The 23,111-nt window shown below is 44.9% G+C and overlaps 1 protein-coding gene across 1 annotated transcript in view; it reads right to left on the minus strand.

Moving 5' to 3' along the window:
* Positions 1-13,662: 13,662 nt before the first annotated feature.
* P3H2 (prolyl 3-hydroxylase 2) overlaps positions 13,663-23,111 on the minus strand; it is a 150,637-nt gene continuing 141,188 nt past the window's right edge. The window contains exons 14-15 of the mRNA XM_047875443.1: positions 19,180-19,320; positions 13,663-14,680 (exon numbers count right to left, since the gene is read on the minus strand). Of these exons, the coding sequence (XP_047731399.1) occupies positions 14,588-14,680; positions 19,180-19,320 (234 nt within the window). The 3' untranslated portion in view covers positions 13,663-14,587. The remainder of the gene's footprint in view (positions 14,681-19,179; positions 19,321-23,111) is intronic.

The raw sequence follows: 23,111 nt of genomic DNA on the forward strand, positions 1-23,111 counted from the left end.
CAGTTACCTTAATAGCAGCTGCAAGGAAATCGTGCAGCTTTGGGTATTCTGCTGAATTAATGCATGAAGGCAAGGACTGTTGTTCCGCTATGTTGTACCATGATGGATAGACTACTCGATAAATAATTCTGGGTCATTTGTAAGAAGCCACTTCCCCCAGCCCAGCCCCTAGACCATCTCAAACTTCGCTGCCCTGGTGCCCTCAATCCTTCCTCTAGAACCCCTGTGGCAGCCTCACAGTCTAACAACTGATGAGTTAAAAGTTGCCATGGTGGGCCTCCCTCAGACCCTGTCCCAGCATGTTATTTGTTCTGATTGCTTAAGGGACACTAGTTGCCATATATTGTAAATGTCACCTCTCTAAAAGACAAGACAACTGGACAAGTGACTGACTGACTTCCCTGGGCAAATCATTTCTTCTTTCTGGGCTTCTTTCTGGGCTTTAAATAAAACAAAAAATTATTATCCTATTATTAGGTATGTGGGGTTTTTAGACTTGCTGATTTCTATGCTTTTCCCTCTATGACATTCTATGCTTTTGTAAACTTATGTAAACTCCTGAAGAAATTCAGCATCCTGTATCTGTGGTCTAGCTAGTTGCAGTAGTCGTCCAGAGGAAGGAGTTGATAGTCTGCCTCTGATCTGAGTAGGAACTTCTCAGAATCATAGATTCATAGCACTTTCAAGCTGGGGGCAACTTGGAGTTCACCCAGAAGGCTATTTGGAATGTGCCCCACACAGTTTTAGGGAGACCACAGAGGAGGATGAGGGGGGCAGGTGGACAGGGCTCCAAAGTCCAGACTCCTGCTTCAACCCAAGAAGCCTGATTTTTCCTGTTTTATGCAGTCATGTTCCTCTTAAGATTTTATTTTTATTTTACCTCATACAATTTTAAATTGTATCAAGGCAGTCCTGGGTGGATCAGTCAGTTAAGCATCCAACTCTTGATTTCGGCTCAGGTTGTGATCCCAGTTGTCGGGGGACTGAGCCCCGTGTCAGGTTCCATGCTCAGTATGAAGCCTGCTTAGGATTCTCTCTCTCTATCCCTCTGTCCTTCTCTCCTGCTGGTGTTCTCTATTTCTCTCTCTCTCTCTCTCTCTATCTCTCTCTCTCTCTCTCTCTCAAAAAAAAAAATGTTTCCATGTCTAGGGAACAAATCCTAAAATCCTTAACTCCAGGCTTAGCAAACTGCTCTCACTATGGTTTTAACCTCTTTGAGCCTCAATTTCCTTGTCTGTAAAATGGAACTAAAGGTACTAGCTTAAAAAGTTTGAGAGCACAAGGAAACATTCAACACAATCTCTGGCATTATCTATCGGTTGGATATAAATCCAATCCACGTTTACTTCCTTGAGGTGGAATCCAAGTTCCCAGACTGCTCTGAGAAGACTGAGGAGAATGGTAGATACACACACACACACACACACACACACACACACCACATAGAGGTACACCACCAGGAACTGCCAAGAGGGCATTTCAGAAGTAATAATTACACTTGCAACACTTGCTATCTCGGTGTTACCAAACAAGATGACAACAGCAAAATCTTATTCAACCACAACTGCAGAGGGCGATCCTGCTGATAAGCACCGCAACATGGTGGGTTCAGTTACTGCAGAATAACTGGCTGACCTTCCTGGGTTCAGGTTTGTATCCACAAGGTACAGGAGAAGCTGAATAACCGGTCTGGTCCCCCACACGCAGGGTGTGGCGGCTGTAGCACTCTAAGTGTCTCCTTTACATGAACTGCTCCAGCCCTTTCCATCGTCTTTCCAAGTGCCCTAAGATGGCGGCCCACTTGTTTGTCCCACCCAAGGCAGTGTAGCAATAGAGAGAAAATATGTGCATCTTGAATTACTTCCCATTTCTGAAGGGCTGATGCATTTGAAAATGGAACAGCCTAGAACCTCCTAGAATCCCTCTTCTGTTAAACCCTCTGTTCTCATATGACTAATTTGAGAATCCACCCACTCTGGGGGCCATTTGGTGGGTGTGAGGAAAGATTTGCAAGCAGTGCTCTAATCACAAATTGTATCAGTGCCGGGCTTTGTAATCTCATGGGGATTGGCCTGCCCTTGGTGTCATTTTCCAGGCTGCTAGGGCAATTTGTCCCTGGGGTGAGGTACAATGCTAGCCCCATAATAAATTGTCTGTGTCAGCTCAGCTCCATCATTCGTCTTCTTGACAATTTCCTCATGTATGGAATCCTCCTGTCTCTCGTATATATATTTTTATCACTTGTAACGTGCACAACGCTTCTGTTTGCCTGTTAATGTTTCCTTGCTTTCAAGCCCAGGTTGATAACAACATTGGAGTCTGCTGCTTCCCTAGCACTGACTGGTAGGTTGGGAGAATACCACTATTTGTGGTGTCCTTAAAGAGCACCGAGTCCAAATCCTTCATTCCACAGTTGGAGAAAATAAGAGCTAGAGGGAAAAAGCACCCAAACCCAGAGTGGCTACACTAAAACTCTGAGGCTCCGTCAGCTGCCCTCTCCACTGTGTTCATTGACTCCTTCACTGAATCACGTATGCACGCTTTCAATAAATATTTCTCAAGTTCTGCTCTGTGCCACATACTATTTTAAAGTCTGGAAGTACCGTAACGAATACAGTTCCCGCCCTAGAAACTACATTTGGAGAGGAGGGAGATAGGCAGATAAATTAAATGAGGTGAAATGTAAATAGGTTGTAAGTGCTGTGAAAACAAACCAGAGAGGGGATTTCAGCTGTAGGAATTCAAGCATAAAGCAAGGTCATGGAACACCTCCCTAAGAACATGAGCTTTGATCCTGATTGCTGGACATGAAGGATGAGCCCTGTGAACACCTGAAGGGAGAAAGGTACAAGCATCAACAATGTATGCAAAGGCCCTGAGGCAGGAGCATCCCAGGCACGGTCTAGGACAGTAAGGGGGCCAGTGCCACTGAAGCTAAGTAAGCAGGGAGTGTAAAGGAGGTGAGGGCAGAGAGGTAACTGGCTCAGTCTTGTGGGCCATTGTAAAGGCTCAGCCAGTGAGATGAAAAACAAGTGAAAGATTTGGAGCAGAGGAGAGACACAATCTGGCTTACGTTTTGAAAGGATGACTGGTTTTTTCATGGCGAATACACTGACAGGGGGACAATGGTGGAAGTAGGGAAGTAGTGGGAGTTAGGAAGCTGCTGTATTCCTTCAGCGGAGAGACAAAAGTTGCTTGGACCAGTGCGGGGAGAGACGAGGTGGCACTAAGACAGCCTCTGTGGAAAGCAGGGAAGATGGCCACTTAGTAATTAGGAAAGTGAGAAGGCAACAAAGGTCAGAGCCGGACTCCTCAGCAGGGAGACTGAACTTAGCCCAGGGCTATGGCAGGTCAGAGGAGGCTTCCTGGAGGAAGAAGCATCCAACATTAGAGCAGACTGTCCAGGTTTCTCTGGGGCCATCCTGGTTTTAGCCTCAGCTTCTCCCCCAGGAACGGGTGACACTGACCCACAGTGAGAGTTTCCTGGTGAAGCTGGGGGAGTTGGGAGCTTGAGAGTGCTCCGTGTAGAGAGAAAAGATGGCAAACATCTCAGAGGCAAAGGGGGGGACTGTATTTGGGACGAGATAACCAGGAAGAGAGGGTGTAGACAGGGGCCCCGATGTGCACAGTTCTGTGAGCCCTAAGAATAAAAAGGCCATAGGCTTTGTTTTGATGTCAGCAGAAGGGTTTTGCACAAGGAGTGGTAACACTAATAACTTGACAGTTCTATCCCTCACTTCCCTACTTGTAAAAGACTTATTTAAAAAAAATCATTTCTAAGTTTTTACTCAAAAGTGAAAAGCAATGGGGCGCCTGTGTGGCTCAGTTCGTTAAGCATCCGACTTCAGCTCAAATCACGATCCCACGGCTCAGGAGTTCGAGCCCCGTGTCGGGCTCTGTGCTGACAGCTCAGAGCCTGGAGCCTGCTTCAGATTCTGTGTCTCCCCCTCTCTCTGCCCCTCCCCTGCCTGTGCTCTGTCTGTGTCTCAAAAATAAATAAACATTAGAAAAATTTAAAAAAAAAGTGAAAAGCAAGAAATCAATAAACAGAGTAGGAAATAAGTTTGTACTCAGCTGAGTGTCCAGCAGCTACTAGGAGTCCTCATGTCCAGTAAGGTCATGCTCTCTATGGAACCAGTTTACTTTTCCCCCTCATCTCTCTATTTGCATCAATGGCATTCTTTTCCTAGGCTCGAGAGCTCAGACTCATGATTTTAATCTTCTTTCTTTGGTGACTCTGTTAGCCACCAAGTCCTTATTTCTTTTTTCTTCAATATGTTCTCCTTAGTCATTTTCCCTCTTGTCCCATGGTCCCCAGCCTGATTGGGGCTGTCCTCGTGGTATGCCTTGGCAGTAATGGGCTCAGGTGTGTGTGTGTGTGTGTGTGTGGTAGAGGGGAGTGGGATTAGACCTCTCTGGGTGCAGGGAGTAAGGGGACATGTTGTCTACAGGGAATTCAAAACCACCATTTTAAAGTCAGTCTGCTTTGTTTTACTTCTACAAGAGAGGAATTAATGACAATGACAAAATCTCCCCGCTGGAACAGAGCACTGCCATTTACTCCCCAGCCCCAGCCTTGATTTCTGTAACAGTTTCTTCGCTCGTCTCCCTGATTCCTGTCCTTTTTCTTCCATTGCCTCGTATGCAGCTGCAGCGTGTAATACCCGTGTCTAGCTTCCCCAAACCTCAGAATCCTTCCTGAGGTTTACAGGATCAGCCCCACACCACACAGTCTAGTCTAGCTCTTGGTCAAGCCCTCAGTAACCCGAACCCAGACTGACAGCTGAAACTGATCTGCTCTGCGTCCCAAGCTCTCTCTGCTGTGATGGCCTGTGTCACAAGAGCCTTGGTTTTCTGCTTCATGAGCTGGGATGCAATCCAGTTTGGGATCCCAGCACTGCCAGAGGCTGCTGTGTGACTTTAAGCAAGTCACTTTCCCTCTGAGGGACTCAATTTTCTTATTAATCAAATTAGGATAACAACGTGGGTAAAGCTAAAGTCATAGGATTGCAGTAAGAGTCAAATGGCATCATGGTTGTGAGAGTGGCCACCCATGTGAGCCATGAGGATTTCGTTTTTTCTTTTTTTCTTATATCTTTTTAATATTTTTATTTGAGAGGGGGAGGGAGGAGAGGGGCAGAGGGAGAGAGAGGATCTCAGGCAGGCTCCATGCTCAGCACAGAGTCTGACACAGCGTTCGATCCCACAACCCTGGGATCATGACCTGGACTGAAATCAAGAGTTGGTTCCTCAACTAACTGAGCCACCCAGGCGCCCTGAGCCATGAGGATTTCTGTAAGCCATAGGGTCAGACTTGGGACAGTAGCTGCCAGGGATACAGTGCTGTTGATGGTCAGGACAGCGGGTAACTCTGCTTTGACAGTTTGTTTCACGTACCCCCTTTCATTTTTGCCATTCTATATTCTACTCATCCTTGAAGGAACGGCTCTAGACCAATTCCCTCAAAAAATTCTACCTTTGCTGTTTAAGCCTGCCGCCATCTTGTTCTCTTCAAAAACCACCAGAACATACATCCTCTGTGTTCACACAGGTCCCCTGCGTATCCTCTCATATCACATCGTCTTCCCCCCGAACTTTAAGGGCCACCTCTTAGGTTTGTTTAGCATCCCTCTCAATATTGAACACATATTCGATGTTAAATTGATACTTGTCAAAATGAATGAATGAATGAATGAGTGAAGGCATCCTACTTTTTTTCTTTTCTTTTTTTTTTTTTTTTTTTTTTTACCCCTTAATGCAAAGTATGCTGATAGTGCCATCTGCTGCTAAGCTTTGATTCTGTGTTTTCTACACCATGGAAATGAAAGTGAGAGAATGCTTAGTAAAAGGACTAGAAAAAAAATTGTGCCTTCCAACGAGCTGGAACAAGGACAACTAAGAAACGTTGCTGAAATATCCCAGTGCATGAGGCTAGGGCATCAGAGGACCAGATGAGGTGGGCAGGGAAGCCAGGATCTCCTTCTAGACTGGGGGCTGACAACTAGTTTGGAATTAAAACAGCCTCTCGATATTGTATAACCAGTTTCTCCTCCCCTGTGCCCCTGCCCCCAGCAAGAAGCGTGCTGTTCATGGCCAGAGATAATTTTTAAATCTAACTGTATGAAAATTAACTTAGAAGATTTCGAGATGCTTCATGGGAGCATGCATTAAAAAAAAATCATGAGAACTGAAAAAGCACTGCTAGAGAAATTATAATCATATTCATTTTTCTTCTTTTTACAAAACTGTTCTCCTGTAGTAAAAACAACGGTTACCTTTTAACGTTTGCCTGCTGTGTGTTTGACATTTTCCTTCTATTGTCCCAATTAAATCTGATCACTCAACAGATCGTTATTACTACTTCTTTTATGGATGAAGGCATCGAATATGAGGGGACAAGAAATGTGTCCATAATCAGAGAGCTGGTAAAAGGCTGCAAATATTCCAAGTCTGGGTGGCACAAAGCCTGCGTTCTTCCCAGCTATTCTCCCCTGACTCTGTTGAGAGTGCTCTGGATGGACCAGGAGTCAGGCGACCTGGGTTTAAGTCCAGTTTCTACCAGCAGCTTTTGGAGTAAAGTCGGATAAATCAATTTCTTCTCTAGGCCTCAGATTCCCCAACTCTGAAAGAAGGGGTGTAGGACCAGATGCTCTCCAAACCCCTTCCAACCTGGAGCCGGCTATTTGCAGGGGCCTTTATTTGCTGAATTATAAATACAGAACTTTATTGTGTCTGTGATTCTCCCTTGAGTTTCCACCACAGGCTTGCTTGATCTTCCCAGTCTAAATAGCTCTGGACAGTTCAATGTGGACTTGAGAAAAACAATGACCCAAAGAACTCTGTGCTGAGCTTTGCAGGCCACTCCAATCTCAGTCTCATTTTCTGTAGTTTGTAAATCACGCTGCATGTAAATGACACTTTTCTCCCCGCACAGAGTTCGAAGCATGATGTACATTCTATGCTTATTCTGAAGGCAGTGCAGTTTGAAGCTTTCAGTATGCCAATTTGTCACCTGTGACATATTTGACAACCGGTCTTTAGTTGTAAGTGCCTCGGTAGGCAATGTGTCCCAGGTTGATGGGCACACCTCGACAGAGCAGAGTCCCCAGGAACAGAATCTCCGCATGGTGCCGAGCCTTTGAAGTGTCTCACTGGTGCTTCAAAGCAAAGTTCATGGTACAGGGAGCAGCATCTGATGTACTTGTATTACCTGTAGAGACAAAAATCATTACACAGATGCCAAATGTCTGGAAGAGAAATCTGTACCCTGTGCTCAGCCCTGCGGCCTGGAAGTTCAGAGGAGGCTCAAAGAGCTCCCTGCGAGGAACCCAGAGCATGTCTGAGCAGAGCTTTCATCACACCTGGCACACTCAGAGTAGTCGTGGCAACCATCTGGCTGAGGACAGTAGCCTCCTTCCAGATTCCCACTGGGGTGTGAGGAGCGGTGAGTCCTGGGGTCAGATAGGCTCCTTACAATTCCGCCTCCCTCCCACCTCTTCAAAAGAATGGCCAGAACTGCAGCGTGTCCTTAGAGAATCCAACCACTTAGTTTTCACTCGGGAAGCTGACATCTTTGTGACTTTGACTTAAGGCAAAGTATTCATCTATTCCGGGCTTCCTTTTCCCTGTATGTGAATAACGACCTTGTCTACTGGGATGTTGCAAAACAGTGACCACAATGCTATAAACGATGAAGGAAAATGGAACATTCCTCCAGGAATCCAGTCAAGGGAGGTCCAACAATGCCTTCATGCCTGTTTTTCACTTGTACAAAGTACCTAAAAGCAGAATACATTTCAAACGAAGACCACTCAGAACCCAATTTGCTAAAACATATTGTCACATCTTTATCTTAGATGGGGGGGGGGATAGTTTTTATTTACTTACCAATATGAACTTTAAAGAAGTATAATTCTAATTCATATGATCTTGTGAGAATATCATGTCCTGAAACTCTCAACTTCAAATCCAGTAGAAATACTGGTGTCTGTTCAGTAAATGTGGCTAAACACTGGAGTATCAGGAGACCCCAGCATATTCCTCTGACCAGAAGCCTTGAAGTTAGCTTCTAAGCCTCGGGGCTCTATAATTTATTTTAAATCTAAGCAGTATAATTACCTAAGACCTTCAAAGGCATTTGCAAAGGTGAATAAACCAAAAACAGGTACAGAGAACAAACACAGTAAGTATGATTGAACACTTATTGAAGGAGGTCCTATTGCAGCCCTTGGGTTTGAAATGAGGCAAATAGGTCCCATTAACTCCTGTTGGAAATGATTTGCTTCCAAGGATTCCCAAAGCCTCTGAAACCCTGTGCCCTGCTTGTCATTGGAAGAGATGTCCTTACTAAAGCATTGCACAGCTTTCTGGTTTTGCTAACACCTTGACTAATTTTACCAAATGCTTGAGGCTTTTCAGACAACACACCTGACTGTCCTCAGGTGGGCTGGGATATGCTCATTATTCCCATTTCTAAGATGAAAGGTTAAGAATTTGAGTGAGTGGATTGGCTCCAGGGCATGTGAGATCAGATGCATGGGAGTCCAGATTCGTGGACTCATGGGCAGAAGGAAAGGCCACTGGAAGAGCTCACTGAAGGAGGGGGTTTACTTCAGCTCCCCCTGACACTCACTGCTCCTCTGCTTTTCAGGAAGAGGCATGGTCCTAGGCGGCTTCACCCCACCCACTTAAATATACCTCCTCACAGGGTAATAAGAAACAACTTTCTTATAAAGTGGTATTTATTCAGATTTTCACAGCATTCATTAAAGTGCTTTCCCAGGGCAAACTGCAATAAAGATCCCATTCCGCGCCCCCTCCAGAACACCAGCTTTTACGTGAACTCTTTTTCTGACAGTTTAACATTTCAGAACCCAAGAAATCATCCGGGCGACACCCTGTGCTTTTTCAGTGGAGGATACTGTGCTGTGATGAGAGGTCACGTGGTTCATTTCTGCTTATTGGTGGCAGAGTCAGTGTCCTCTGAACTGGTGCCTTTATGGTGAAAAAAGGTCTCTGCAACCACTCCCTTCTCTCAACTCACATGGCCTTTTTTGTCCCTGTTTCTATTGAAACTTTTTATCTTATTTTCTGTTTTTAATGTTTATTTATTTTTGAGAGACAGAGAGAGACAGAGCACAAGCTGGGGAGGGGCAGAGAAAGAGAGGGAGACACAGAATCTGAAACAGGCTCTGAGCTATCAGCACAGAGCCCGACGCAGGACTCAAACCCACGAACTGTGAGATCATGACCTGAGCCAAAGTTGGAGGCTCAACCAACTGAGCCACCCAGGTGCCCTCTATTGTAACTCTTTATCACAGCACTTCCTTCATTTTGCATTGTTTCATTTGTTTACATCTTTTTTTTTTTCCACTTTGCTTTGAAATCCTTAAAGGAAGGGATGAGATCTTAGTAAATTTTTTTGAATAACTCCTTAAACCCACCATGGAGCAGCCACTCAAAACTGTCTGATTAATGAATTCAGGGGCGACCAGAGCTCTACTCCAACCCTCCCCCGCAACTGTTCATTTTCCCTGTTTACAAAATGAAGATTGCACTGATGTGTCTCTCAAGATAATTGTGTAGTTATGTATGATTGCCAAGTGCTTCGAGTCCATAAAAAAGCTTTATAAATGCCAGCCATGATTACAACCCTTTGAAACAATGGCATATGTGATTTACAAGTGGAAAAAGATGAGACATAGCAGGTAATGTGTCTTCCTCAGTCCTCTTTTCTACCCCCGCCCACCATGAGGTAGTAATTCCGAGGTCGAAGCACCAACTTGGGAGAAGAAGGGAAGGTTTAACTAGAAGCTGAATAGGGTTTCCAAAGCCTAGGCCATCACACTACCATCGAGAAAGGAGGCACCTAAATCTAACCAAAGGGGTCAAGGGCAAGAGTCCCCAGATAGATGAATGACACCCAGTTCATTGTTGGAGACTGGAATGAAGAAAGCAGGTGGGTGGCCCTTCCAGAACAGACGCCTGAGGAGAAGGACAGATAGAGTGGAAAGGCTGTTAAAGTCTGCTCTTGTTACCTTCGGTTCCCCTTCCTCTCAGGTGTATCCTATCAAGTGGCTAGAAAAGGTATGTTGTAGAGTGAATGAAAGGAGCATTCAGACATTCCTCCTGGCAAATATGTGACAGGAAAAGAGAGGGCAGGGACATCTTGTTTGGTTATTTTTCTTGTGGGCCCTTAACAAGATTTTTGAGGGCAGAGGTGACTCCCATGCCAACTTTTCACATGGCTGATGCCATCCATTGCAAAGCAAGCCAAGATCCATGATCAGATTGTTCCAGACTTGACGTTGTTTGGCTTCAAAGGTCGATAGGGGGCACAGAGAACGTGGTGATTTTCCATGGATAGGCTGTAAGGGGAAGCTCTGACAGCATCAGTCTGCAGCTCCAACCCAGCAGTGAGCTCAAAGAGTGCTTGACGTTACCTGTCTCAGTGGGTCTGGGGAAATCAACCAGGTTGATCAACCAAACAAACAGCCCTATGTCTCATGCGGGAAACATCAAATTATCTGGGAGTAGGGGATTTGTGGGTGGGCTGTGGGACTAGGTGGGGAGGTCACTTCACATTGCAGGCTTCTTGGCAAGAGGAAGAGAGGGATTGTTACCATGGGCCCAATCTAACCTGTGGTCTGGAGTGTTTGCCAAATGGCTCCTGTTTCCCTGAAGAGTTCTGGATGTGGGAACATTTCAACTTTCTCCCACTTCTCAGCCACACCACCGTCAGTCACCCCAGAATGTTTAATTATTTGGCAGAAGGGACTGGTGAGGTGGCCCCCATCATCTCCTTCCTTGACGTCAGTTCTTCCCTGTGGCGGTCTTATGTGAAATCATTCAGCATTTGTACTTCAATTAAAATTCACAGGTATATATTATTAAACGGTAGTGACTCATTCTGTGGCTTTTCCTCAGCTGAATAAGCGCCAAAAAGTGCTATGTACGCAGTAATGATGAAGACTGCGTTAACACTAAAATTTCTTGTCAAATAATTTTTATTCAGGGCTCTGAAGAAAGCACCTTGCACATCCAAGAATATCGCTCTGTCTCGTGTCAGTGTTTTCTCAAGAAGAAATTGACCTTCCAGGTTCTTTGTGCCTTGGAGGAAGAGGAAAATGACCCCTGACTGAAAGAACCCTCTCTGTGAGCTTCATGAAGGCAGTGCCTGGTACATAGTGTTTTTTTCAAAAGTGGGGCTGATCTAATCGAATTATGCAACCTGCACTCGATGTATCTCTGAGGAGAGAAGGGGAACATACATCGCTCAGCAGGAAAATAGGAGAGGAGCAAAAGTTCAGATTTTCTAAACATCTTACTTTTCACGCTAATGTATTATTTTATATTTAATACACCTGGAAGAATGGCCAAGGGAGCAAACAACCCCGTTAATTTTTCTCCCCTACTGTTCAATTTTTTTAATGTTTATTTATTTATTTTAAAAAAATTTTTTGACTTATTTTTGAAGGAGAGAGAGAGAGAGGCAGGGGAGGAGCAGAGAGAGAGGGAGACACAGAATCTGAAGCAGGCTCCAGGCTCCAAGCCATCAGCCCAGAGCCCGACGCAGGGCTCGAACCCACGAACTGCGAGATCATGACCTGAGCTGAAGCCAGACGCTCAACCGACTGAGCCACCCAGGCGCCCCAATGTTTATTTATATTTGTGAGAGAGAGAGACAGAGTGTGAGTGGGGGCGAGCAGAGAGAGAGGGAGACACAGAATCTGAAGCAGGCTCCAGGCTCCGAGCTGTCAGCACAGAGCCTGACACAGGGCTCGAACTCACGAACAGCGAGATCGCGACCTGAGCCGAAGTAGGACACTTGCCCAACTGAGCCACCCAGGCGCCCCTCTCCCCTCCGGTTCAAAAGGCTGTGCTTCTACCTGAGACACAGACATTCCAAGCTAAGTGATCACAGCCTCCAGTTTCCCTCCACTGCCGTCCATTTCCTCATCTGGGAAGTGGCATAATGATCTGTACCCAGAACACGTCCTGGGGTGCTAGTGTGTGAGCAAGCTCTGCTTAGAAGCATCCAATGCAATAATACGGTGAAAATAAAAGCTTTGTGAAACTGCAGGCTTTTCACCCAAAGGAGGCATGGTCATCAGACCAGTGGTAGTTCCCCAAGAGGTATAGCCGCAGAGGCCCGGACATGAGGTCATAATAAGTGGGCGGGCCTTCCAGCTGGGGCTGTCTCCAGCACATACAGCATTTCTGAGTGAATCAGAAAAAGGCACCGCTTCTAGATCGACACAGCCGTCCAGGTCCATAGACTGAGGAGTAAGTACCATCTCGGGCTAAATCGAAAAAGGCACCCCTCCCTGTAGTGGACGCCATCCAGTGCCAGCATTCAAGAGTCCGCACGCCCTGGCCGGGCATCCTCACATCACTTGACTCAGCAGCCCCGGCTCAGGTTTGTCTCAAGTCATCTGATGACACTCCCTAACTATCTGAAGAAAATCGTGTATGATTTGATGCGGAGCAGATTAAACAGTAAACGCTTTAGTGGATACATGATGTCCCAGGTGTAAAACGACATGGGCAACCTGAAAAACAGGAATCACTCCTCCGTGCAGTCAGCACATGGCTGGAGACGTGGATCCACACGACATCTATGGAGGCCATCACCCACTTTTTGCAGGGCCGCGTCTCAGCATCAGCGCCCAAGTCCCTGCCCCTCCTGGGGCTCCCGCAGCACCCAGGAAGTGGGAACTACGAGGAGCCAAAGACTGTTTTCTTTGTTGATGCCTTGTTGCCAGAAAACAGAAATTAGATCTTGCCCAGATTCTCCTATCAGCAAATCAGAGTGCCAGCACATGCTTCTCAGCGAGACAGCAAGCAAACAGAAATCTACCTTTTCAAAGCTCAGGACGTTTTAGCCCTAAAGTTGGGTTTAAAGTTCTTGAAATCAGATGTGTACATAATGAACCCATTCCCGATTCTCCGAGTGTTTATCGAAGTGAATCTGATTGTATTTGCACACATTTCTAAGATCGTCTTGTTTTTGTCTTTTATCTGCTTTGTAGTTTGAGTGAGAGGGTGGAGGGCATTTGGAAATGATTATAACCAATTATGTCGCTGTCAGAAAAGGCAACTGAGGCCCAGAAAGGGAAAGACAGTAGCTCTAGGTCACACAGGCATACTTGATCCAGCTGGGATTATAATCTAATGCTCCTTGGGCTCTCCCAACTGGAGCTTAGGTGGGAAACAGACGGCACATAACTCACTATGACTCAGTTTTTCAGTCTCAAAGGATGAATATGCTTATTGTCAACCACGATCATAAACGGCGAAAGAGTAAATGTGATTTTCAGAAAACGTTTTGATCTGCTGGCTCACTTAAGAACTACTCCTCTACCAGTGCCCATCACAGGGGCAGAGAATCTCCCACTGGTTAGCGGCACAGGCTCCCCTAGGCCGGAACCACCCAGGGGTCCACCCCAAACAGTGTCTCTGAAGAGCTTCCCAAGAATTCTGGCCGCGGACCAGTGGTTCTCCGGACTAACACCGCTGCTAACCATTTCTGTTCCTTCAAAAATAGTGCTTCCACTTTCCTTGGGGCCCCAAAGCACCTGCCAGCACAACTAGTCATGGCCCAATGGTGTCCCTGGGCTGTCCGCAAAGCCACAAAGCCATTCCATGAAGACAAACCAAACATTTGGGAGAAGACAAATAAATGCCAGATGTTAGAATAAGGCTCCCTGTATTAAACAATCAGACACAAGCACAAATCTGTGAACTGGATAGCAGCAAAGATGAGGGGACACCAAAATACATGCAGGTGAATATTGGAATCAGTCAGAAATCCATCTTTCTTACGAAATGCCCCTTCTGGCCAAAGGACCCCACACTCAGGCAATGTGTGGGCGGTGCCCTGATTCAGGCAGGATTGAAGATTTTCTTCCTAAGTCACCGGGGTGAAGAGTCCTTCTACTTCAACCCACTGAACCACCTTTTAAAAGACGCAAATCTGAGGGCAGTCCTTTCTGGAGCACTGTGGAGGATGAATCGAAGCTTCCAGTGTCACTTTGTTCTCAGGTGAAAATACCAGAGCCAATTAACTCCACCAAGGCCCTGCGAAGGCTGGGGCCCTCCGTCTTCTGCCGTGCTTTTCAGAGCCAATCAGTGACGCATGAGGCAGTGCAGACCCCATTGGGGGCTCCTCAGACTCCAGCTCATGGCTGCCAGGACCGGGAGAGGGTGTTGCTCAAGGGCACAGGGCCAGAAAGGCTTCGCGTCCAAATCACACGCTAACTTTAGAACTGGAGCACGCATGAGAGGTGTAGTCTCGCCAAGAATGCGCTTATTCTTTCTGCTTCAGCTTTCGCATGTGCAACAAACGAGGTGCGTGTGTGTATGCACATGTGTGGGGGGTTGGGGTGGGGGAGGGTTGATGACCCGATGAAAAACCAAGATAGACAGACGGAGGGAGGCAAAGCAAGCATCCTCGAGAACAAAAGGGGGCTCTGGTGACTCGGATTAACCTGTTAATTTATACCATGGCTCTGTACAAAAATAAAAAGGTTCTCATAAGATTAACAATTTAAATAAATATCTGATAGAACTTTTTCTTTCCTCATTTTTATAGCTCATCTTTGGGGTTGATATTCAGTTCATGCTTCCCATGTTGTTCTTGATCCAGAATTGCGATCACTTCATCGGCCTGTATTCGCTCCTACAAAAAAAAGATAATTTACACATTTCTATTACAAGAATCAGAATCAGCCCCAGTGGCAGGTGCTTCCCAAACACTTCCAGGCATCCATCTGTGCATAGATTGGTGCTAGATCCAGTTAAAGACTAAACCTCATCTCTGTCCCTTGACTGGTGCCTTCTGCTGACTGCCTCATGCCCTAAGCAATTACTTTCCAAGATTTCTCTTTGGCCAAGAAGTCTTGTGTATTCAACTGATCCATACCCTTTCTACTTTGTGGTTCCATAGATGTCTCCCACTCAGTTCTCAATCCAGTGTTCAGGCTGGGTCAGCGTTTTCTGCCCCACACACCTATGCTGGTCCTCCACACAAGTTCTCTCTGTCAGTAAAGACTGCCCCTCCTCACCATTTGCCCTAAAAGCCCAGCCATGGTTCCTTGGATCTGATAAATCACCTACTCCCCTCTGTTCTACCTCCTGTTTCCACTCCTTTTCAGTGCACATTACTGCTGCCTTAGTTTAGAGCAGGATTTCTCAACTGTGGCACTCCTGACATTTTGGAGCAGATGATTCTTTGGTGGTGGTGGTAGGCTTGTGCCCTGTAGAATGTTTAGCAGCATCCCTGGCCTCTGCCCACTCCAGGTACCCAGCAGCACCTCCCTCCCGTCTCTAGACATTGCTGAATGTGCCCTGGGAGGCAAAATTGCTCCCACCTCAGAACCACAGGTTTAGGCTCTCTTCATCGAACTCAGCTTCCAAATCATATTCCCATTTCACACTCACTCACACATGCTTCTAATGGGCCTTCTGCACTTTAATTCAGACCCTGTCACTATCTGGTTCACAGCTCACATTTACTTGGGTTCTTTTTACTTGAATTTTCAGGCCTAATCTTCTTGATGTGCTTATAAGGAGTTGCCCGAGTCAGAACTTTCTCTCTTCATTGGTTCTCCTTGCCTTCTCTTTTCACCTCACCTTGTTCTGTAACTTCCTGAGTTACCTCAAAGTCCCCGAATGCAGCACTCTCCAAGAAATCCCTTGCCCTAGTCTAGGTTAAAGGTATTTCTGGATGCTTCCATCATATCCTAGGCATTCCCTTCCCCATCCATTAAACCGTCAGCAGGCCCAGTTGGTATACTTCCAAATGGCACCTGCAGCCTTCCATGTTCATTCACCTTCTCTATCACTATTCTAGCCCACAACATGTAGGCCAGATGCTTCCTTTCTTGTACGTACTAGAGTATGACAATGTCTTTCCTATTCTGTAACTTCCTAGGTTGGGGGGTAAGTGGGGAGCAGAGGAGGGCACATGGCTTCCCCACCCCAGTTAGAATAGAATTCATGATTCTTAACTAGTTTGTCCTGACTCCTCCTCCTCTGTGTCCCCTTTTCACACCACTGTCCATCTTGCATTTGCCTACCATGTTCTGGCCACTCTGGATTTCTTGGTGTGTTAACCACTCCAAGCCATCTCTGATCTCTGGGCCTTTGCAACCTGGTCTCTACCTGGAATACTCTTCCCAGGACCTTTATCACAGTTGGCTTCTTCTTGTCACTCAGATGCCAACTCACATGTCACTTGTCTGGAGCACCCTCACGACTTGTCACCTCCCCTTTAGTCTCAAACCAGTTACCTTGCTCCCTCTTCCACACATCATTTATCACCACCTGGACATCTCTCAATTATTTCCTCTTTTCCTTATTTTCTTTTTCCACTAGAAGTTAAGTGCCATGAAAGCAGGAGAGCTCGTCTTTTTGGTCATTCTTGTATTTCAGGTGCCCAGAAAACCCACTTACATTTGGCAAGGGCTCCGCTATATTTGATGAGTAAACACGTGAGTGGATGAAGGGTCCCTTCTCTGCTTCAAGTATGTCTCTCTCAGCTGCATGCTAAATGCCATCTTTTCAACGAAGCTTTTCTCGTTTCCTCTTTATGTCCCCTAACATGTGCAACTGCCCCTAATAATTCTTACTGAACTTTACCTGGTGTTTTAATTACTTTAGCTCTTGCACTCAATCTTCATTCTGACCTCCAGCTCCTTGAAAACAGGAGTATGTCTTATGTAGTCCACGTTGCCTATTGCTGGCCCCTAGCACAACGCCTTGCGCAGCAAGTTACGGGAAAACTATTTGGTGGCTTGAAAACAAAGCCCTTTTTCCATTCAAGACCTCCGAATTGAAAATGACGCTTACATGAAGTCAACCCAAAGGACCCAATGTACTAAATAACAGACACTAAACCGCTGTGATGCTAAGATGCCTGAGCGCTACTTCATGAACGTGGTAACAATAACTTGCTGCTTAACAAACTGATGTACAAAAATGGCACAGACTCTCAAATCTGACTGCCACTAGAGACATCCCAAATTATATCTCTCCTGAACAGAAAGAAGTTCGTGAGCTGGAACTGCGTGTACAGGGAACTGAAGCTTCTGATATTGTACATCCTTAAGAATTTATGATGCTATCCACTCCTTGGGAATTGATACCTTCAAAACAACCTAGAGCACGTGCAGAGATCTGCAAGCTCTGACGACTCCTCCATAGGCTCTCCCTGCTCGGGGATTTAGTCTGAGAAGACACACCGAACTCAGGACTCTCAAACTTTGTTGCATGTTAGAATTGCCCGGGGAGTTTTAAAGCTCCCCGCCCCAGATCACATTCTGTATCAGTAAACGATCCCCAGATCCCCAGAATGTCTGAGGATGGAAGACAGATGCCAGTAGTTTGTAAAGCTCTCCGGGTGGTTCCAGTGCGGAGCACAGCCTGAGAATCCCCTAGGCTCAAGAGGTTCTGGTCATTCCCTCCTGTGACCACTAGATGCCGCTACTGCCTGGGTTCTGGAGAAGTTTCCCAAAGCTCTCTGGGTTAGGAAGGAGCCACAAGAATTTTCTTTGTATTAGTTTATTTTGATAGAAAATACCTTGGAAGAGAGGGCTGGGATACTCAGGAATGAAACAGACTGAATGTCTGTTCAATTGAACACTAAAGAAAGGAAGGAGTATGATGATGTTCCAATAACATATGACCCTCCCTGAGTAGGGATGACTGAGTAGTCATCTGTCTAGATTCCCTGGTGCAGGAGTCTAGTGGCGGTGGAGTGAGGGGGGGTGGGGGGGGTGGTGTTGGCATTTCGGAGTGGAGAAGCATGAGCAAAGAATCACACCTGAGGGAGACTGTTCGGTGCCCCCTTGTAGTCTTCAGAACTATGTGCTCTGCCCCCCAACCCTGTCAGGACCACTCTTTTTCCTTTCAGTGCCTGGCTGATGGCTATCATCTTGGTCAGGAGTAAGCTTCTTGATGCCCCCTACAAAACCCACACTGCTGTCTTCAATCTACTTCCTTGTTGACTTCTCCAAGCTCCTCACGGTCACAGACTATGTTCTGTCACCCTTGCACCCCCAGGGCCCCTAACAGAGTTTCCCGGGCACAAAGTAGATCTTCTGTAAATGAAGTATGTGAAAGAACGCTTACAGAATGTGGCCTAAAAACCGTGTGAGTCAGACTTGATGGCAAAAAAGTATGAGGCAGAGGAATTAATTTTAAACAGTTTCTGACTAAAGTGGATCCAAGCAAGGTCTCTAAAGAGAAAGTTGGACAGAATGCCATTTTAAAGACTAGAATTTCAGAGCTTGTCAGTACTCGGGGCTGGAGGGGATGGAAGACTACGAAGTTTCTGTTTCCATTTCAGCATCCCATGGCAAGCTGTTGCCGAGGCTTGGGCTGGAGCCAGTTAGTGACAAGGAGCTTAGTGCTTCCGAAGCATGCGACTCCACCAAAAGGTCGTGACAATTTGAAAGTCATTCCTATGTTGAGCCAACATTTTCCTCTCATGGGCTTTTACCCATTGGTCTCATTCCTCTGAAGCCTCACAGATAGAGACTATTACCTCTGGTCAGGGCATCCAGAAGGACGGGATCACGGTCCCTTATTCAGATTGTCTCCTTCCAATGTAATAATAATATTTTAATAGGTAATGTTTAAGTTAATAGTAAATAATAATAAACTTCCAGGTTCACTCATCATCTTCCACACGTCTCATAAATTATTCAGTGCTCTTTTTAACGATTTGTTGAGAAAACAAATCAGTTTTCTGGTGCCCAGCAGAAAGCAGTTCCTTTCTCCTGAAGCCACAGTTTGTAACTAAGCTCAAGACAAACTAGAGACTGCCAGCTATCACTCTGATGTCTATTTCCACAAACATTCACTTATTAGAACCCATCTGATCAAGAAATGCCTTCCGAGCCCCTCATCTTTCTCTCAACCTCACACTACAGGCATCGGAGGTATAATTGCTTCGTCATGGATCTGAACAAGAAAATTTGAGCTTGCTTGGAAAACAGAGGCAGTGTTGGAAACCAGAAATAAAGGACTCTGTAATAACCTGGTTGGTTGATTGATTTTTATGATCTCTAAGATCCCTAATGGGTATGGAACAATGAAAGGACTTTCCTGAGAAACCAATCCAGGAAGCAGGTCTTCGGGCATCTAATTGGCCTTCTGAGTGGATCACATACTCACCAATTCTCTATAAAGTGGATCCAAGGTAAACCACAGAGCCACAGCGCACCTCTGGCCCTTGGTGACTGCCTTCACTCCATGCGGATTCTCTCCTCCGGAAGAGAAACTGATCATACGCCCACACTTTGGTTTGATAGAGGCCTGAGTAGGAAAGTGAAAATTAGACTCTCAGTTCCGTATCATGGGAATTCTACGACCCCTTTCTCTACCCTTCTATGGGATTATTTAGGTCAAGTTTTGCATCAAAGTAATGGAATCCTGGGGTTGAAATAGACATGGATTGGTTCAATTTCCTCATCTATAAAGCAAAGATGAGTTCAAAATAATATCTAATTGAGTCACAAAATTATTCAGGGAGAATGGCTGGCATACTCCATGGCACAGAGCAAGTGTTCAATACATGCTATCCTATGGCCGGCAAACTCCACGAAAACAAAGTCTCTTTTATTCCTCCCCACCCCTACCCCCACCCCGCACCCCCGCCTTGAGTGCTAGCACAGTATCTGGCATAACGTAGATGTCTATTTCATATTTGTGGAATTGTTGGATGACAAAAACAAATCAAGGGGACATCTAGAGTGTGGTAGATTTTTATTATTGATCTAGGTAGGCTTTCCACAGGTGCGCTCCTCCTCTGTCCTTAATTGTACATTAATGGTTTGTGAACTTTTCACAATACAAAGATTTTTAAAAGGGAAGTCTAATTTCATATGATGCTTTAATTGCCATTACAATATGCCTGTCCAATGGTCCTCAGCACGTGCTTTAATCTTTCCAGTGATGAGAACACTCTGCCCCTTGAGGACACCTAGTCCATGGCCTCCAGGGCTCTGAAATGATCGACACAGTCCTTCCAAGCTTGTGCGTCACTCAGGTGAAACTGTTCACTAATGTTTAAGTAGAAGAGGGTAGGGAGAAAAGGGACACTGCTAGGGGAGCCTAAATGTTAGATCAAATGAGCAGGCTCTCCAAATCGAGTGAACTTAACCAACACAATATAAGGGGCTTTGCTTCTGTATTTTAAGAAGTGCCTGATGTCAGTAGAATTCATTTTTCTTTTTTGAGAAACACAGAAACATTACTTATTCCATACTACAGCTTAGAAAAGTAAAGTAGGGGTGCCTGGGTGGCTCAGCAGTCAGTTAAGTGTCTGACATTGGCTCAGATCATGATCTCATGATTCACGAGTTCGAGCCCCACATCGGCCTCTGTGCTGACATCTCAGAGCCTGGAGCCTGCTTCAGATTCTGTGTCTCCCTCTCTCTCTCTCTCTCTGCCCCTCCTCCACTCTCTCTCTCTCTCTCTCTCTCAAAAATAAATTAAAAAAAAACATTAAAAAAATTAAAGTAAAAGAAAAAAATGTTACCATTCTACTATTGGATAAGAGGGGCTCATTTTAACTAGTTATTTTCTGAATACATGCCCATTAGAAGAACTTTTGGTTTCCTTCACCTTAAAATGGGAGGCTATATTTTTTCACTGCCAGCTTCAGGAGGAATATTTGCAAAATTTCCTGAATTCCTTGGATACTACCTAACACAGGTACCCCTAAACTATAACCTACATATGAAAAGGTGGAGGGAGGTGTATTAAGGAGTCAGAAAGTCTGAGATATGTGTGTGTGTGTGTGTGTGTGTGTGTGTGTGTGTGTGTGTGTTAAAGGGGAGAGCAGAGAAAAGCAGTTGCTGGTTACTCTTCTATTCACAGTAATTGAGGAGTGATTTGTTTTTTCCTGGAGAGAGTTGATTTCGTAAAATGCATTAAATTTTTTTTTTTAATATTTATTTTGAGAGAGGAGAGAGAGAGAGAGAGAGGGAGAAGGCGAGCAGAGGAGGGGCGGAGAGAGAGAGAGATACAGAATCCGAAGCGGGCTCCAGGCTCCAAGCTGTCAGCACAGAGCCCAGCCTGACATCAGGCTCAAAGTCACAAACTGTGAGATCATGATCTGAGCCGAAGTTGGACACTCAACTGACTGAGCCACCCAGTCGCCCCTAGAGAGTTGATTCCTTATGCAGCTTCATCAAGGTGACTTTTCTGAGGTAAATCTAGAGAGTTTGCTAGGTATTGGTGCCCTTGGCATCAACCTGATTTCATTTTTCTGGAGAAAGAATGTGTTTTACATTTCCACATAGAAACAGCAACATAAATGATACTTGGAACATATGAAGTCCAGTGGAAAGCCTTTGTAGACACACCGCTTTGAGATCTAGTTTCCAGTTTTCTGAGTGGCTTATGCCCTGGCGCTGGTAAGGATTCACTCAACCACACGTGGTCCCAATGCTTCTGTGTGATTATCAAATGTCAGCAGTAACATTTTACAATATTGAAGAAAGTGTGTGGGGACAATTTAATGCTTTCTCCCTGATGGAATGGGGTGAATTGAAAGTACTTTTATACATGAAGAACTTGGGAAAGTGTAGGAAAAGAAGCTATCAGCTGCCTGAAGCATTTGGAATTGATTATAGGCGTGTAGGCTCACAGAAGTCTCTACAACTAATTTTATCAAATGGAGAGCGTCACCTGTTACATATCAGCCACGTAAAGGAATAAACAATTTTCATTTGTGACATTACTTTTACAGGTAAATATGTTCAGAAATTTAGATGACTGTAAACATACTTCTGGCACACAGTTTCATATTGAATTTAACTTTTCACGAAGCAAATAGAACTGATTAAATTTCATCTCTTTCAAACTTGCAGAGAAACCCAAATCCCAAAATACTCATGTTTTACAAACATGCTGCTGTTGAAAATAATCCATGTATCTTCCAAGTATGATAAAAGAAAATGCCTTTTGCTTTCCATCTAACTGATGATTAAAAGTCAGAGAAGCCTTTGTGTTGTGCTTGTAGATGTAAATCTTTAGCCACCATTTAGTTATTCATGCAGTTCCCAGACTTTTCCAAAGTAAAAAACTTAGAAGACTTTTCTTCCTTATAAAGCCCTAAGTTGGGCCATTTCTCTGCTTCAGTTTTCCCTTCAGAGTCAAAGAAACGAAAAGTAACACTATCCATTTCTCTTTATTTGAGCTGATTACCTAAGAATTTTAATTACTCACAAAATGCCTTAAAAACTCCACCATATGTGTTCATCTGAAGTAGAGTTAATCTGTGAAAATGAATCTGTCAACTTGGAGCTTTTGAACCAAAACATTGTTTAAATCGATTTCTATTCTTTTTTGGGGGGTAGTGGTGGTTAGATTCAGTACTTTTTAAAATAGTTACAACTTTCTGTTAAAAGTATAGCTACATTAAACAGCAGTATTATCTGCTTTCACATCTTTAAAAGGCAGAATTACAGGGGCGCCTGGGTGGCTCAGTCAGTTGAGTGTCCAACTTCAGCTCAGGTCATGATCTTGCGGTCTGTGAGTTCAAGCCCCACGTCGGGCTCTGTGCTGACAGCTCAGAGCCTGGAGCCTGCTTCGGATTCTGTGTCTCCCTCTCTCTCTGCCCCTCCCCTGCTCATGCTCTGTCTCTCTCTCTGTCCAAAGTAAATAAAAATTAATTTTTTTTTAAAAAAGGGCAGAATTACAGTTAACCTTGCATTCGATAATTAATGAATGACTGATTCTCACATTGTAGTCCAGGCATCACTTACTTTCAAACATTGAGCATTTCCAAATATGGCCACTAGATGGAGGAGAAGTAAAGAAATCTTTTCAACCACCTGTCTGATGTTCTTTCCAACTGTGTGAGATGCAAGCAAGCATTTAAAAATTTGTTTTAGTGTTAGCAGAGCTCAGAAAACAAATGCTTTCTGCACAGAAGCTTTTCAAAAAAAAAAGATAATTTTGTGTCAGGATTATAAACAACCCGGATCATCAATTTTGATTTAATTTCCCAGATCATGAAGCATTAAAATACTCTGTTGATACTTAAGCTGTTACAAAAAAGTGTGAGTCATGATAGCCTTTTAGATATACATCATTGC

Source organism: Prionailurus viverrinus, chromosome C2, assembly GCF_022837055.1.
Source record: "Prionailurus viverrinus isolate Anna chromosome C2, UM_Priviv_1.0, whole genome shotgun sequence".
NCBI classification, from domain to species: Eukaryota; Metazoa; Chordata; class Mammalia; order Carnivora; family Felidae; genus Prionailurus; species Prionailurus viverrinus.